At 33.5% G+C, this 17,573-nt stretch overlaps 2 protein-coding genes across 3 annotated transcripts; one reads left to right on the top strand and one right to left on the bottom strand.

Annotated features, from left to right (window-relative positions):
- The first annotated feature begins 4,580 nt into the window (after positions 1–4,580).
- Positions 4,581–6,906, top strand: LOC114739688 (ethylene-responsive transcription factor ERF118-like). 2 transcript variants are annotated; one of them, XM_028927764.1, is made up of 3 exons: positions 4,581–4,659; positions 5,034–5,274; positions 5,362–6,906. In XM_028927764.1, the coding sequence occupies exon 3, from the start codon at positions 5,552–5,554 to the stop codon at positions 6,683–6,685; it is 1,134 nt and encodes a 377-aa protein (XP_028783597.1). In that variant the 5' UTR covers positions 4,581–4,659; positions 5,034–5,274; positions 5,362–5,551; the 3' UTR covers positions 6,686–6,906. The 2 variants fall into 2 exon arrangements, with proteins under 2 accessions (XP_028783597.1, XP_028783598.1); XM_028927765.1 differs by lacking the exon at positions 4,581–4,659 and adding an exon at positions 4,692–4,950.
- Positions 6,907–10,276: 3,370 nt separating this feature from the next.
- On the bottom strand, positions 10,277–12,870 carry LOC114739690 (tetraketide alpha-pyrone reductase 2). The gene is made up of 6 exons (XM_028927766.1): positions 12,732–12,870; positions 12,453–12,631; positions 11,727–11,918; positions 11,428–11,590; positions 10,883–11,075; positions 10,277–10,730 (listed from the first exon to the last, which is right to left on the bottom strand). The coding sequence occupies exons 1-6, from the start codon at positions 12,835–12,837 to the stop codon at positions 10,589–10,591; spliced, it is 975 nt and encodes a 324-aa protein (XP_028783599.1). The 5' UTR covers positions 12,838–12,870; the 3' UTR covers positions 10,277–10,588.
- Positions 12,871–17,573: the final 4,703 nt, after the last annotated feature.

The following is a 17,573-nucleotide window of genomic DNA, read 5'->3' as shown; positions in this document are numbered from 1 at the left end:
ATACTATCCCGGGATACTCTTGGAGTGTCGCAAATAAGGGGATACTGCCCTCTCTAATAGGCCAACCATAGTGCGCGCTATGGAGGCAAACCACGTGGTAATATATGTATATCAGGCTCCATCACACCACCTCTCCCCGAATATTAAACGAATTAATCACAGTCATGAAAGTTCTAAATTCTCATCAGGTATCTCAAGAGCATGTATCTTAAGAGATTTAAAACATACATTAACCATATAAGATACTTAATATCATACCATACAATAGCATTCTTAGATAATCAAGGGCATAAACATATCATTCCAGAAGCTCATGCTAACATATAAAACACGATCAAATAAAATAGCAGCTTGGATAAATCGCCTTGGTGAATAAATAACCTTTCGCCACAATAGACTACACAGTACATCCCGAGTCTACAATTTCATCCAAAAATCACTCATCAGGCTCCTATCCAGTCCTAAAGTTGTAGCAATTCATTCATTTTTCACAAATCACTCCTACCAAGTAACTTCCAAATGTCTATAAAGTTTTCTGATAGTTTCAAAACAGCTTTCCCATTCCATTATTATTCAAGCCTATCCTAAAGGGTTCAATTTAATTAAAAACTCCTCTTAGAGGAACTGATAGGAGAAAACAAGTAAGAATTCACGTTACTTATTGTCCAACAAGTGCTTACAAGTTAAAGATTAAGACCCTGAACTTGGGATCGTCAAACCAAATATCATATCTACAAACAGAAAATATACGTTACTATAGTATCTTATGGGTAAGCTACGTATTAAATTTTAACCCATAACTCCTTCCTTAAGGTTTCTAAATTGTTACTCAGAATTCTAGCTCGTGCAATTTTTCTAAGATCTGAAGTAAGAACATAGACACTATGCTTTAGATTAAATTCTTAAGTTTTTTTTAGCTTATATTATCTTTAAATTTCTAAATCATGTCATTATAATTTATTCACAACCCAAGTAGAAAACCTTCAAATTATAGCTTGTGTTCTATTTTCGAAAACTTAGAAAAACATATTTAATACAAGTTAAATTATTCTCACTACAGATTTTTAATTATTAATCTAACCGTTGAAATTAAAATATTATATGTCTTGAGTCTATTCTCCAAATTTTAGCTTGATCTAACGGTGAAAAAATTTTAAAAAATGATACTTTACTATTCAGTGTTCTATCTACAAAATCTGAAAATAAAGAGTTTAATGGATATCTAATAACTCATACCTCAAATATTGAATCAGTAATCCAACCGTTGAAATTGACGAAATAGATGTCTCGGACTGGAAGACCAAATTTCAGCCCGATCCAACGGTTTACGAACTTGCACATGACACTTTACTGAGACAGTCTCAGTTTTGTGCGAAAATATTTAACTTATTTTTAATTCTTTCCTACTACCACCTATTTATAGGCTTATAGAGTCTCATCTTCATATCATTTAGTCAATGTGAGACTTCTAAACATTTTTTTTATTTATTGGTTCATATATAAATAGTTATATATACACACACACACACCCATATGATCATAAATATTTTAATTATTTATATATATAATTAACCACTATTAAAGTGATCTCAATAAATATTTACTCACAGATTTACTTACGTCTTAAAGATTAAAAATTAGGATGTTACACTGCTCCAAAAAAGAAGGCCCATATTTTACTTCAATAGCCCATGTCAGTGAAACCCAGTTGTAAATTGCCTTAGATTTTTACTTACCGTTCATAACATATGACTAGGTTTCATCTTATTCCAAAAAATTGTTAAAAATGTTGTCAATATGAGAATGTTGTGAATATCACAGTTGGGTAAAAAATAATAATAATTTGAGTGAAAGTACTATAATTATATGGAAATTCCTCTCAAACACAAATACGTATGAGGTGGTCCTCCCGTTGATAATATAAGAAGTTAATAAGAAAAAATTATGATCCAAAATATATAAAGTTATCGGGATAATTAATGATATTTTTTCACTTTTACCCTTATTAATTTTTTTTGCTGAAATTTACTCATATTAACTGATGTAATTGATTTTCAAAGTTTTGAAAATGTGACTGCTCGTAATTTGTTTAAAGATAAAACAGGCAAATTTTATCATTATAGGACATATCAAATGACTAAATTGTAATCTTTTAGTTTGTGAAAAGAAAAAAACGTTAATCAACCTCTTATATTTTCTTAGTTTGTGAAAAAAATTTAATCAATTTTTTATATTATGAAGGGGAGTGAGTATTGAAAGTAGCTTTAAAAATTCTGAATAACTTGTTTGAACTCCTTTTAAAGCTTCAATTTACATGCAAAGCCATAATTGGCTTATTTGCTGTAATTCCTTAATGCGTGTTTGGAATCACAATTAAATACCCAAAAACACTTGTTCATTGTTGAGAATTTGTAATTATCACGAAATCAATATTAAGATAACAAAATGATAGAATTAAGTCAACTACATTAATTTTGATTCGCTTACTTGGGCACGAAGAAAAAAAAATTTCAAGAGTGATTCATCGGTTTAATAAATTAAGTCGATCATAATAAATTTAATTAACATTGTTAGAAGTATTCACTCCCCTTAAAATGATTAAAGCAATCAATCCAAACAAAATTAACCTTTTTGGCCAATAATCCTATTAGAATTAACCATCAAAAGTTAGATTGCACCTTCGATAATTATTCGATGTATAATTATATTTTGCAATCACTTCGATATTATTTTTATTCTATGCATCTATTATTATTTATCAAGAATAAAGAATGATACAGTTAATTTTAAACATTGGATAATTTTTTTAATGATTTCGAATATACTAATCTTGAAGATTTTATATGGGTCACAATAAAAAAAATTTAATAGTGATTTATGAGTTTACTGAATTAAGTTGATGCAATTAAATTTAAAATTCCTAGATATATGTAATATTAATTAAAAAGGAGCAAGACAACCATTGCCATTAAAATTATCAAAATTAGATTGCATCTTCTTATAGCTAACTTTTATAATTTATATTGATTGATTGTAATTTACATTATATAGATTATAGATTGTAACTTTTAATTTTACAAACACGAGTTTGCAGAAATTAATTGTTTATTATTGTTTGTGTCAAGGATGAATAATAAATTCATAAAGGGATTAAAGGCTAAATTTATTTACTGTGACAATTTAGCTCGAGACAAAATAGAGTTGATTCCATATGTTTTTCTCTTCTAACCTTTTTTTTTTTTTCGTTAATGGATTTAATGCTCCATTTGGATGGATAGAAAAATTGTGAAGAATATGAGGTAAAAATAAAGAAAAAAACTTGGGGGAAAGAAATTTATTGACATGATATTCCCCTGATTCTAAATATCAGAGCTATTTTATAGTATAATTTAAATTCTAAAATGAGTCTTATATTTAGAATTAGAGGAGTAACGATACTATTCATATATCCTAAGTTATCATATTGGAATACTTTCGAATAAAAACATCTGAAAAATAAATTTTTATATTTTATATTTTAAAATTAAAATGCATTTAAAAGTAGAGTAATAAATTGAAAGAAAAATAACATATGATATGTATATATATGTATATATATATTTCAACATATATTTTTCATGTTTTGTATATGTTTGAAAGTAAATTAAAAGAAATATATTTTCCATATTGTTGGAAGGTGATTTGGCAGGATTGGTTGGAGTGGGGAAAAAAAAAAATATGGCAATGCGAAGAAGAATATTTTTTCCAAAATTTATTTAACTAAATTATACTTTTAATCTTTTAACTTTATACAAAATTTTAATTTATTTTTTTAACTTTAAAAATATATCCTCAATCTTTTAGTCCAATTGTTATAGAAAAATTATCATTTCAAATTAACGATCTCAAAAGTAAAAAGCTAAATATATTTTTTAAAATTAAGGGATCAATTTGATATCTTATATAAAGAAAATATATATTGCGGGTCCCACCCCATTTTTTCCCCCTTCTTGCTTCTCTTCTCCTCACAATTTTTTCCTTCCATTTCCATACCCGGTTAATTTGTTTTGGCCTTTCGGGTAAATGTTCACTCCGTGCAGTGGCAATGTGAGTAAATATCCCACCGTAATCTCACAGTCGTTGAAAGGAGAAAGTCAAAAGGCGCCTACTCGGCGTCCACGGCGCTACATTCCCACATAAAGCGCTGACAGGTGTCCTCACTTTACCCACTCTCTCTCCTGGCGCGTGCGTAACGGAATCACTAAAATCCAATATCCAAAATCCAAATCAACGCCTCATCTTGATACCCACAAGTGACACGTCACGGAGAACTGTAGGAGACACGGAGACAGTGCCCCCGAATGACTCTTATAAATATGTTTTTGCAAATTCATGTATTTTAATGCCCCATGATGTGAATACAAAATCATCATGCATCGAGCATGTTCATGATGCCGGCTGTTCATTACTGTAATCACTACTATAATTATAATAAATTCTTATTAATCCCGTTTAATGCTCGATTAAATTCCTTATTTTGACCGTAGGCTCCGGTACAAAAAGCAGTGAGAGAGGGTGGGATTGACGAAGAAAAAAGGCCGGTGGGAAAGCAGAGACATAGATAAGGACAGACGAGACGATAGAAAAAGCCACCGTTTACAGTGATAAGATTCAGAGTGGGTGAGTTATGCATCCTCGGCTACATGTAAATTAATTAATAGGGTAATCTTTTTTCTGCAGGTAAATTGGTTGTATTTATATTCTGAGGGCGATGTTTGTATTGAGATTTGCGTAGGTCGGCAAATTTTTTCCCACGGTCTGCGTCACTGTTGTGCAGATCGATAAAAACTAGCGATAGATAACTCCTCATGCTGTGTTTGTAGTAGTTGTAATTGTTGCGAAAATCGTAGCCACAGATTTGTGATCTTCTCCTTGTTGCTTTCTGATTTGAAAATTAGTCTATCTCCTTGGGTGATTCTCTCTCTCTCTCTCTCTACACTCTATAAATCTCTGTCTCGGTGAGTGTTATAGACTTGTTTGACATGCTAAAACAGGGAGCGGATAGATAGTACTGAAGTAGGGATTCGCTGTTTTGACGTTGAAGGAACACTGTCCTTCGATAGCCTTCAGAGGAGGCCAAGTAGGGGAATTTATGTTGTCGTTGCAGTTCTGGGGTTCCTCTGTTTCATTGTCGCTCTGTCTTTGCTCGGTCGTTCGTTCTGTGCTCTTCTGCTCTGTAAGGCAGGGCTTGAGTCTCGTAAATCCGACTATCTCGATGCGTTTGAGGCCAAAAAGGTTTGTTGGGTTTTGCTGTTCTAATGAATACTTAAACCCTTTGCTCGTATTCTATTCTGAAGATTATCATCTGGTTGGTTTTTGCAGGACTTGTTCTGAAGTAGTGTGTTTTGGTGACTTTCACATACAGCGATTCTCATCCCTTTTCATCTTTTTAAGAGGGCAACTAAAAATTTTGAGAGGCTTCTTCCTTTCAGAGAGGTTTTATTTTAACTTGTGAGATATATTTAGAGTTTTGTGGTATTTTGAGAGGTTTTTTCTGGGTTAATCTACTCAGATGACCAACGCTCTGAAACAACTCACAAAACCTGGGAACCAGATGAATTTCCCCAAAATGTTAAAACAAAAGCATCGTGCCGTTCCTCCTCGTACGAAGCCCCTAGTGTCCAGAAAAGTGCGTATTTTTTATAACGATCCTGAGGCCACAGATTCATCTTCAAGTGAAGATGAAGATGGGTGGGAAAGTAGAAAGTTGAAAAGGGTAAAACGATGTGTTCAAGAGCTCACTCTACCTCCAGTTGCTGAGAAGCTCAAACTTATTGAAACTGACGGCTCTAATCGTAACTTTAATGGCAAGGGAGGTACAGATTGTGAACCAGTTAAACCCACTCCACGGAAGAGACGCGCCTCTTCGCAATACAGAGGCGTCCGACTCAGAAACTCAGGCAAATGGGCTGCGGAGATTCGTCATCCTATCAAGGGTCGTAAATGGTTGGGTACTTTTGATACCCCAGAGGAGGCCTCTCAAGCCTATGAAGCCAAAAGAAGAGAGTTTGAAGCCATGGATTTCTCTAAGAAGAACCTTCCTTCTGTTACTGTTTCTTCATATTCGTCTTCTGCGGAAGACTCATGCAGTGTTATTTCTCAGTCATCACCACCCTCTGTTCTTGAAGTCTATACTTCCATTGGGAATGGTCGTATTTCAACAAAAGAATTCGATCATTTTGAGTCTGCGCTTGCAGCTTTGCAGATGCCGGATTCGGTTTTGTCGACTTCATCACCTTCGTCTTTGAATTCATCAGAGGATTATGAGTCCTCAGGAAATGAAGCCAGTGATCTGGAGCAGCAAGGATTTTGGGGAAACACACGATTTGAGAGCAGCAAAGATTCAAGCAAAGGCGGGAATGATCTGGCGTCGGAACTTGAAGCGAGTATGGAAATACACGATTTGAGTTTGGCTGAAGTGGCAATTCCGGTATGTTCAGAGCCTGATGGGTTTGATTTGGATTGTTTAATGGTGAATGATTGGGAACAGGGATTTGAAGATGACGATGATCTTTCTGGGTTGCTGGGTAATGGAATTGGCGGGTTTAATGACGACGGGCCTTGTGAGCTTCCAGATTTCGATTTTGGTGCAGATGATGAGTTTGCTGGTTGGATTGAGGAATCCCTCAATATTCCATGTGCATGAGTGTTGCAGATAAAATGGAAATAATTGAGTTTCTGTATGTCTGAAAAATTTTGCTTTTGTTCTCCTGAGAATGATTTGTGTTTGTTTCATTAAAATTTGTCAGGAGAGAGGCTTTTCGAATCCTTTGGGTTTTCCTGTGCTATTTGAGCCGTCCAAGGGGTTCTCAAGCTTTCTGTGCTCTCAGTTTCGTGTTAATTCCCACTTAACCGCAAGCTTCTTTTTTTTTTTAAAAAAAAAAACTTCATGTGCCATATTAAACTGGAACCAAATCGTAATTTTAGAAGTAAAAAAATTTGTCTTGATTTACAATATCCAAACACTCCTTGAATAATAAGTCTTTTTTGTATGAGCGTGTTCTTTTGTGTTTTGATCAGCTAGTCCATGTAGAGGTTCGAGAGCAGGATATATGAAAAGAAAGCATTTATTTTATCAAAAAATGATGTAATATATATTTTTGAAATATATAATGATATAGTAAAAGGAATGAAATTAGAGTTAGAAATATGTGTATAAATCGTCGGTATATCTGAAAAGATAAATGTGGGACGTACTTTGGGAGTCCCATATGGAGCAAAGCTAGCTGGATCCCACTGCGATTGGGTCACCCTGTCAGCGACTTGTTGATATTCCGGTTTCAGCCAAACTAAAAGGTACTGCATGGTCCCATTTTTAATCATGCTCTCATCCCATTGATCCTATTTTTATATACTATGTGTATGCTACCTCCGTTACTAATTACTCTTTCTGTTTTAAATATAAAACTCTTAAACACTATATAGATCTTACATTTAGGATCAGAAAAGTATAATTATAAGATCTTGTTTATAATCTTAAAATCAGAGGTAGTATAATATTAATATTAATGGTCCGCGAAGATGAGTTTTTTTCCGTTCATTATATTTTTTTGGCCAGCCAGAAAGATGAGATTTTGAAATAGTTATGACCTTGACTATTAGATATGATATATATATATATATATATATATATCTATAAAAGATACTTGTGAATTCAAAATTACTCGATCCTGTAACCATAAGATTGAATTTACTCCGACCCAAGCAGATTCAAATTCATGAAGATATTGGAGTGAATAAATAATAATAATAATAAGGTTAAGTTGGATCAGGTGACAATCATTATTTTAAATTAATTTTTTGTGTATCCATTACTTTAAATATTTTTTTTAGTAACACCTAATATTTTAAAATAATTTATTGACACAATGTTGTCTTCTTCTTTTTTTCCCCTGTTACAACAAAGTATCCTACCCTTAGCATCCATGCATTAATTGAAAAATATTTTAAAACGTAGAATGTATCAAAAATTAAAAATTATTTTAAGATATTGACCATAGTACTATTTGAGAAAATAATTCTAGACTTTGGATGTTGTATAGTCCATGAAAATACTATTGGGAAGGATGAGGATGGGGATGAATCGAGTGGAGAGTACGTAAAATGGGACCCGACCCGAACTGACCGAAGCACAAAGAAATGAGAGTATTTTTGGCGTGATGGGGGGGGGGGGGTCCGAACGTTGATAGGATCTCATTGATCTTGGACAGGGGGGCTGCATCTATTGGGCCTACCAGCACACACGTGTTATTTTAATCATACTCAACGTTCATTCAATTAAATTGATTAGGGTTAATTTATGTGGTTTGCCTGGGCTGACTTTTGTCTCTACTGGCTGCATATCTTTGTCATCCTTGTTTCCCACAATTTAACAATGACATATATTCTCGCGTGTTTATTTGTATTTCCTTTCTTTTTGTTATTTGTTTATTCAAATAAATAATTCATAACTGATTATGATGTGTCTACCAGTGAACTAAAAGGTGAAGGGCAATTTCTTGCTTTGCCTCCACGTTAAGGTGATGGACCAATTCCCATAATTTTTCTCCTCTCACTGAATTAAGAAGTCTCATTTGCACTCAGTTTTGCTTCTTAAAATATTCGTCTGTTCATTCGATTGAAGGGCAAAAATTTACGCCAAACCCTTTCAAGTTCTTTTTTGAGGCAAAAATTTACGCCAACTTTTCTGGGGATTTTATTTGAAGTTGAGTAATTAGGAATAATCCCTTAATTAAAAAACTTGAGAATAAGTTGATCACTGTAATTAATTAAAGAGCAAAAGAAAAAAAGAAAAAAGAAAATAAGTGACAGGTTTTGGATGGAATTTAAGGAAGGACCCAACGAAGGACGAAGGCGGTGCCAAGCTGGAGTGCAGTAGATGGAGGGCGGGAAACCATGTGATGTTAATAATAATAATAATAATGGAGACTGGTCTCATCTCGTGACTGTGTTTCATCCCTCATTAGCTTCAGTGGGTCCCCTCCGACTTCTATCCAGGCGACTGTTTCATCCACATCATCATCGCCCCTTCAATCTTTGACCGTTTGACTCTTCTATCCCCCCTTCACTGCTGGTTTATTTGCAGCACTATAAATTCATCATCTGCAACAAGGCTCATCACATTAACTAGGATTAGCTTACCGCGTTGCTGTACCTTATAAAATAAATTCTTAATTCAAAGATCACACTTAATAATTTCACTAAATGTTATATTCAGTCTTTTTCTATTGCTTTCCAAAAGATTTCATATTGCTTTGATTTACTCTCCTTATCAGTGCATTTAATAGTTTTCTTTGCATATGTCTAAAGCACCTTGATAGAAAATAGTAAGGTCATCACTTCATAAATAACGCAAAGTAAATTAATACCTCCGATCTTAAATATAAAACCTAATATACAAACTAGGTCTTAATTATATCTAGCTATTGGAGCTCACAAACATAATATTCTTCCCGTCATTGTTGAATGTAAGAGCAAAATAAATGGAAAAACGGTGGAAACACAGAACATTCTATTTCCACCACACATATAAGTAGTAAGTGGGGCTTTCTGTTGACACTTTGCCATTTTCAAACGGGGTAGAAAAGCCTTTTTCCTCTTTTTTCAATACTTTGGGCTATTTAAGACTTTTCCATCTCTTTTGTTGCGTCAACCATCAATGACTTAACTATGGTATTAGCCTCCACCAATTTTGTCCTTAGCTGCAAACTGTGCTTGCATTTGGATACATATATCAGATTCAAAGCATCAGATTCTTTTTTCTCCATTATGAGCTTGTGGTCTTCAGCCTGAAAACACGCTTGTAGAATTAATAATGAACTAGTGCTGTTACGTTGGCTATCAACTTATATTTGTTTTACTCGTAATAAAGCAAGTTGCTTTTCATCAAAGAATAGCCGTAGCTTGCAATCTTCATGACACAACAAAATCATGACTATTCCAATTCATACAATCCTTTCCAAATACTGCTACGTTCTTTCAAGCAATCTTCTACCCCCATAACCTTGATGAATCTTGGGCCTGAATTACCCTGGGGATTGGAGAACCCATTGGTATAAACCAGAGACAGCCCAACACAGAGCCCGACAATTCCAAGCATTTGGTTTGGCATGATAACATTAAAGCATAAATAAAATAGAGTTTATCCTCGCAGTCTGTATGGAAGGAGTTTCGTGACTAACACTAAAACCCTTTGGAAAGTTTATGATGTGAAGAGATTAGTCACTACTACCAGCAATGGATATCTTGAACTCAACTAAAAAAAATATAACATCAATAGCCTTACAGCCTGGCAGCATGTGAGCAAAATACCACAGGTTCAATCTTGTTCATAATCTCAGATTACTAGTGTTTGCTCCTTTAATTCAAAGGAATAAAATTTAACACACAGGATGATGGATCAGTCTTTTTCGACCAAGCCTAGGTACTCCATTACAACGGTTTATTTAGTGGGTTATTGAATGAAGCAGATTTCTCATCACATGAATATGAAAGGTAATTGAATCAAAGGAGATATTTATTTGCTACGAATTATTGCATACGATGACTTTCATAGGAAGCCCTTCTCCTGGAAGCTCTTGATGCAGTCATCAAACATTTGTTCAAGGGTTTTGAATGGAGGAAACCCTAATTCAGCAATTTTGGTGGTATCCATGCTGTGTGGGTTGTTATCTCCTTCCCGGCTGCCACACCTACAAATTTCATTATTGGAATTTACTTCAGCAGGCAAGCCAAAAACTAGCATAACTCCAAATTATCAGAGAACTGTCCGTGTTCTCCAATCAAATCTTAATATGGCTCAGAGTTATATCCATATGCTGTAAAATAGCTCGATTTGACTCACTTGTTTTCAAATGGGTAGGAAGGATATTTAGCCCGAAGCATTTCGATGATCTCTGACCAGTGAGCTACGGTGCTGGAACAAATAAGCCTGCAGCCGGATGCTCTGGGTTCAGCCATAGCCAACAGATGAGCTGCTATCACATCATCTATATGCACAAACCCTACTGCTGTGTTTGGATATTCTCCATTTAAACCTACTTGAATGAAGGACTGGGCACATTAAGTATGAAGTGCAGATCAACTTGCTAAAACCAAAAAGAAAATACCCATTTAGTCCTATTTATGAGATATTTCCAACATGTTTTTAGAACTAAGAAAAGTCTCAAACCTTATTAACTCGGTCTTCAAATTTAAAAACTTTCTAGCTTTATCCGTATTTAATGCATTCTTTATATCTTAGTGGCTTGTTTATATGAATAATAAATTCCGGGTACAGTTATATATTTCATGTGAAAAATTTAATAATTTGACTTATAAACAGGACAGAAACACACCCTCTCTACCTTATACATAGAACTAGGGAAGGATCAAACGTGAGAAGCTAACCCTTGACAACGCTTAGAATGGCCATGAGGGTACTGGTTGGTTGTGGTGCAAGCAGAGGACCAACAACAAAAGATGGGTTAACCACTACCAGATCCAACCCACTTTCTTTCGCCATCCTCCATGCTTCTTTCTCTGCCATAGTCTTTGAATATGCATACCATAGCTGCATATCAGTGACAGATTCATCTAATTAACGGAATTGCAATATATACAAGCAAATATGAGAATCTTAAATACCAAATATGTTAGATCGTACATCAAATAGTTGATTAAATAAAAAAAGAAATAACGAGTGTTACATTGTAGCGTTTGCAGTACTCAGGATCACTCCAATGTGACTCGTTAAGAGTAGTCAGTTCTTGTTGTTGAACATCATTGCGATATCTGATGGAAGAGCAAGAAGAGGTGAGAACCACCCGTTTCACTCGTGCTTCTATGCAGGAGTTAAGCACATTCACAGTGCCCTTTACGGCCGGATCAATTAAAGCTGTCTGAAACATATTTTAAAAGTATCAACAATACGCACTGATGCTAGGACCAAAATGTATCAGCCAAAAAGGGGTCAAACAAAGCTTTCTCTATTACTGTGATCCATTGAATCTCAGCTACTAGAGTGTAACTAAGGGTCTCACGTTAGAAGTCTCTCAGTGATCCATTCTGATTTAGATATTGTCAGATATATATGAATGAATGTGTATTTCAAAAGGAATGAATTAGTTTGACTATATGAAAATGTCATCCACAATCACATTCCATATTCGTATGGTTTTGAACCATTTGTAATTTTAATCAAACTGGGCCTTAATCAATCATATTAACATAGGACACACTCTCCTTCCTCTAGTTTCTGTTTGGGTCAGAGTATTTTAGTGAGAAGGTTCTGCTCATTGACTGATTCGTGAAGGATCATCCTCAAACTTAACTATATTCCACTTAAGAGAATGCACAGAATTGTTGAAGTTAGTTGAATAGAGTAACAGTAAAATAAATGTTAAGAAAGAAGGTAAAAATTGGGAAAGACAGACCTGAACATTATCATCGTGGGTCAGAGATAGTGGGAGTGGGGAAGCAGTGTGGAAGACACCATCAACCCCTTTCACAGCCTCATGGAAACTGCCTTCATCCAATAAATCAGCTTTGAAGATGCTAAGCCTCTCTTTGGCGCCACTCAGATCCGACAGAAATCCATGCTTGCCCAAATCATCTGGTGGGATTAAACAAAAACAGAAGAAAAAAGAAAAGGCACAGTACTGCTTCAAATTTCAACAAATAAGAGATATTAATACTTAAGAAGAAGTAAATACCAGGGTTCCGGACAGTGGTTCTAACAGAGTGACCATGGAGAAGCAAAGCCTTAATCAGGTAAGCTGCAATAAAGCCAGAACCCCCTGTGACGCAGTAGTCCGGCATATCTCTCCCTCCCTCCCTCCCTCCCTCCCTCCCCGCAACTTTCCTCACGGCTCTTGAGAGTTCTTCCCAATAGGCTGCTGGCTATGTGATTTGTCAAATCTTTATCGTCTTATTAGTTATTTTATTCCTCGGCCGCGGTCGCTGCAGAAGTGGGGAACCGCAAACAATGCAAAGTACGAGAAAATGGCAGAATGCAAATGGAGCCTTTTATTTACTTGTTTTGTATTGATATATTTTAAAATGAATTTAAGACCAGAAGTTCTTAATCTGAATTTACACAATAATTTTTAGCAAAATCGCAACAACAAAAAAACATAAAAAATGTGAAATTACAACTCATGTATTTTGTCAAAAATGTGTTATTATTTACAATCCAATTGTTATCAAAACCTACGCAATTGTTATAACAGGTGATTTTACAATTTTCAAATTTTTTTTCCTGATTTTTCCTAATTCTTATTGATGGCCGGAATAATTTGAAATTTTTAGGCAAAAAAATAATTTGAAATTCGGATAATTAGCAGCAACAAAAAGAGTGGCCTTAAACAGAAAATAAAGTTAAAAAGAAAAGAGAATTCCCTTTTTTGCCCCCAAAAAAGAAAAATAGAATTCAAATATCGTTAAAAAAAACTACTCCAAAGTACAATAGCTTCGATTTATTAAACAAAATTGATTTCTAAAAGCACATACTTAACTTTAACGGAAAATTACCCATAAATCTTAGGTAATAAAATTAAATACATACAGATCCTCTAAATTTAATTTAATACTAATCGGTTTCAAGATATTTAATATAATTGAGACTTATGAGAATTAAATAAAATTTAAAAATTTTATTTGGATTTAATGTGTTTACCAACTTTAATTTGAATGTATTGAGAGTACAAAAGAAAATTCAGGTCCTTGAACGTTGCTTTCTTTATTTCTCATTTTGTAGTGATTTTGTGACAAAATTAATATCAATATTAATTGTAATTTCTAACCAAAAATTCTCATAAAAGAAATAAAAAAAGAAAAGCGAAATTAGTCGGGCAGCTGAAATGCAAGTGGGCTGATAGGTCATGGGCTTTTCTTGCCCAGGGTGGGCCGATCATACGAACCGTTATATCCCCCTGGGAATGCCCATTTTTATAACCCGCAAACAGAGTTGTCAAAAGAAAAGACCCAGAAGGAAAAGGTGCTTCACTTAATAAAGGTTTGGTCCACAGAGCACAGGTTTATGGGCAACTTTTCAATTTTCATATATGTTTGTGTGTTGGGTCGGGATCCAAAATTCAGTGCTCGAATCGGGTCTTGCTACCCAACTGATATCAATCAGCTTCTTTAAGAATTAAGGGCATGTTTGGTTTGAAAGGAGGGTAGGGGAGGGAGGGGTAGGAGAGGAGAGGGGAGGTTTTATCCTCATCTTATTTGGTTGATTAAAATGAAAGGGAGGGGAGGATATTTAATAATCCCTTGTTTGATTCAAAGAGGAGAGATGAGGGATAGTAATAATCAATTTACCATTTTACCCTTATATATTAGTTTATATTTTTTATTGATATATTATATAAATTAATTTACATCTTAATTTAAATTATATAATTTAATAAAAATTCAGTCTTATCATGTTAATATGTGTATTAAAAATTTGGTAAAGTAATTTTTTATTCTAATTAATATAATAATATATTTAAAATAATCAAATTAACAAATTTATATGCTCTAAGAAAAATGAAATTTTATTCTCTTTAGGCTATCTTTTTTTCCAGTTTTAAAATATATTTAATAAATAATATATTTATAAAAAAAATTAATTTTATAATATTATAATTTTTTAATTAAATAATTTTTTATTTTTAAATAATTTTTTATAATAATTTTTTAATTATAATAATGTATTTATTTTTTTTACTTAGGATGATATATTTTTTATTTGAAATAAATATTATAATAATATATTTTATGGGTAGAAGTGGAATATTAAAAAGTCTATAAAGGCATAATGGTCCAAAAATTTGACTCCCCTCCAAAAACCCCCAATTTGGAGGGGAGCCAAAATGGGGGGAGGGGGGAGGGGACATTTTAGCTCCCCTCTCCTCCAAAATTTTTAACCAAATGAGGGGAGGGGCTCATTTGCCCTCCCTTCCCCTCCAACCAAACAAACCCTAAAGCTTTTCTTTGAACATGAGACTGTGAATGGAACAATAAATAAGGGGTTTAATGGACCAATAGGTTAGGTATAGCAGGAGAGGTTAATCTTCCACAAGATAGTGAATGAAGGTTCGAATCTCTGCTTAAAAAAATACCCACATTTAGTACCCGACAATGTCTTAAATAGGATTACCTTCTATTTCTATAAGAGGATATTTGTACCTAAAAAAAAAGAGGGTTTAATGGGTGCTTGACTTATGATGATGATGATGATGATAAAATACCATGCAGCCCTCAAAACTTAAAATACAACTTATAATCTGGTCCCGGCCTATTTCGGGCGAGATCCATCCCTCAAAAATTGCCTCGGACTGCTCTGCAGGTAGAGCTGGGAAAACGGGCCGAGCCCGTTTAAACCCGTTTAAGTCGAGGGCCGGGCTTGTATTTTGGAGCCTTGAAAGGGAAGTCGGGCTTAAAAGGGCCAGCCCTGTAGGGCCAAAAAATAAACGGGCCGGCCCTGTAGGGCCGCGGGCCAGCCCGTTTAGGCCCGCCAAATTTTTTTTTAAATTTCTGTCTTGTTTTCTTAACTTAAAAAAGAAAATCTTAACATTTTAAACATTGCATACTCTTAGTTTTACTTATCTTGACAGCTCACATAGATAGCATTCACAAAAGAAAAAAAGAATCACTATAGTTGTGGGAAAAATAACCAAAAAAACCATGAAAATTGCAAAATTTAAAACTAGGTATATTCATAAAAATATATCGTTATTTATAAGTTATCAAAACCTATTAAAATACTATATCTGTAATTTTTATAGTCTTTATTTATCATTCTCCCATATTTTTTATACTTGAAATATAATTGATCAAAAAATCTTTTAAACTAAAATAAAGATCTATATCATTTTTATAGTAGAAACAAATTTACAACTAAGGATGATAGACTCTTTTCTTTTTTGTCGGTATGATAAATGATTATTCTTTATGCATACTATGTTTGTTAGTTAAAATTTTTTGTTAATTATTTATAATCAAACTAGATCATCCGTATTGTAATTATCTACTGAATTTAATGCTTATTTAGTTGTTTATGTCTATCCTCTATTTAGTTTGTTTATTCAATAGACTTTATTATACTACTACCTCCGGTCCTTAATATAAGACCCCGTTTGACTTTTTGTTTGGTCCTAATTATAAGACCCCAATCCATTTTGTCTCTCATATTTATGCATTTTTTTCCAAGATAGTCCTTATAATAATGATAGTTCTAGCCAATACAGTTAATTAACAAGGATATTTTAGGAATGACAACACTTATTTATTACAAATAACTAACTTAACTTACTTCCTTAATCTCCTCAAATAAGTCAACTGGGTCTTATAATTAGGACCGGAGGTAGTATAATATATGTTTACACATGATAATGTTTATATTTGTGACTCAATTTTATTTATATTTATACCTTTTATTAGTAATTTTTATTGTTTCATTTTTATTATTTTGATAAAATATACAAAAAAATAAAAAAATTCATTTTAATTAAAAAGACCAAAAGCCCGTGGGCTAGCCCGAGCCCGTCATCTCACGAGCCGGGCTTGAAAAAATAACTTATTTTTGGAACTCGGGCTTAACGGGCCGGCCCGTTTAAGCCCGAACCCGTCACGGGCCGGCCCTGCAGGGCCGGGCCAGCCCGTTTTCCCAGTACTATCTGCAGGATATATTTATCCATCATCTTAATTATCAATAAAAGTCGCTTCCCACGTGGCACATGTACATGGATTCCCAAAATCCGACTTTACATTTTGATGGCTATGTATTTTTAATCCTCATGTATAGATTATTTTGTTGATTGGGATTAGCTAAAAAAGTGGTTATGTTATACATCTGGTACGTAATATAAAAGTTTTGTATTAAAAAAAACTAATTGATTAATTTGAGTAAATTAAGAAAATTAGTTAAGTTAGTTATTTGCAACAAATATGTGTATTGTTTTTCTTAAAATATCTTTACTAATCAAGTATATTGACTAAAACTATTACTATTACAAGAATTACCTCGAAAAAAACGGATAAATATGAGAAACAAAGTATACTATGATCTTATATTTATGATCAAAATAAAAATCAAACAAGCTCTTATATTAAGGACTGGATGTAGTATATCATTAAGTGGAGGGATTTTTTTGGTCCATAATACCCCCTTCAGTTCAAAATATAAGTTAAACTTTACTGGAGGGCTTGGTATTTTTGTAAGATAATATTTACTTTTGACTAAGTATTTAATAAGTTTTTTTTCAATTTTATTCCCATATATTCTCTTTCCTCTTCAATTCATTTATTAGGCCTTTTACTTATTCTCTTCATTAATAAAGACATATTTAAAAAAATATATGCCTTACATATTTATTGTTTTGAACTAATTTTAACTAATTTCTTAATAAATATAAATAGATAAAATTTAATTTATGTTTTGAATTGGAAGGAGTATTGTTTTGTGTGCGGGTGTTTTGTTGTTGTCCACAACATAGGCCTAACAACGTTGTCGACTCCTCAACTACTAATTCCCCAGCAGAAAGAAACCATATCGTATTTAAAATATT

The sequence above is a fragment of the Neltuma alba genome, unplaced genomic scaffold (assembly GCF_004799145.2).
Source record: "Neltuma alba isolate B1F8T4 unplaced genomic scaffold, ASM479914v2 tig00002876_pilon, whole genome shotgun sequence".
In the NCBI taxonomy this organism is placed as follows: Eukaryota; Viridiplantae; Streptophyta; class Magnoliopsida; order Fabales; family Fabaceae; genus Neltuma; species Neltuma alba.
This window is presented reverse-complemented; position numbering and strand designations above follow the sequence as displayed.

Bases quoted from the DNA above. Each gene is read 5' to 3' on its own strand.
- LOC114739688 (XM_028927764.1), top strand. From the start codon at position 5,552: ATGACCAACGCTCTGAAACAACTCACAAAACCTGGGAACCAGATGAAT.
- LOC114739690 (XM_028927766.1), bottom strand. From the start codon at position 12,837: ATGCCGGACTACTGCGTCACAGGGGGTTCTGGCTTTATTGCAGCTTAC. The intron at 12,632-12,731 runs GTATTTACTTCT...TAATCCCACCAG, and splicing joins AACCACTGTCCGGAACCCTG to ATGATTTGGGCAAGCATGGA. The intron at 11,076-11,427 runs GTTAGCTTCTCA...TCATTCAAGTAG, and splicing joins CATTCTAAGCGTTGTCAAGG to GTTTAAATGGAGAATATCCA.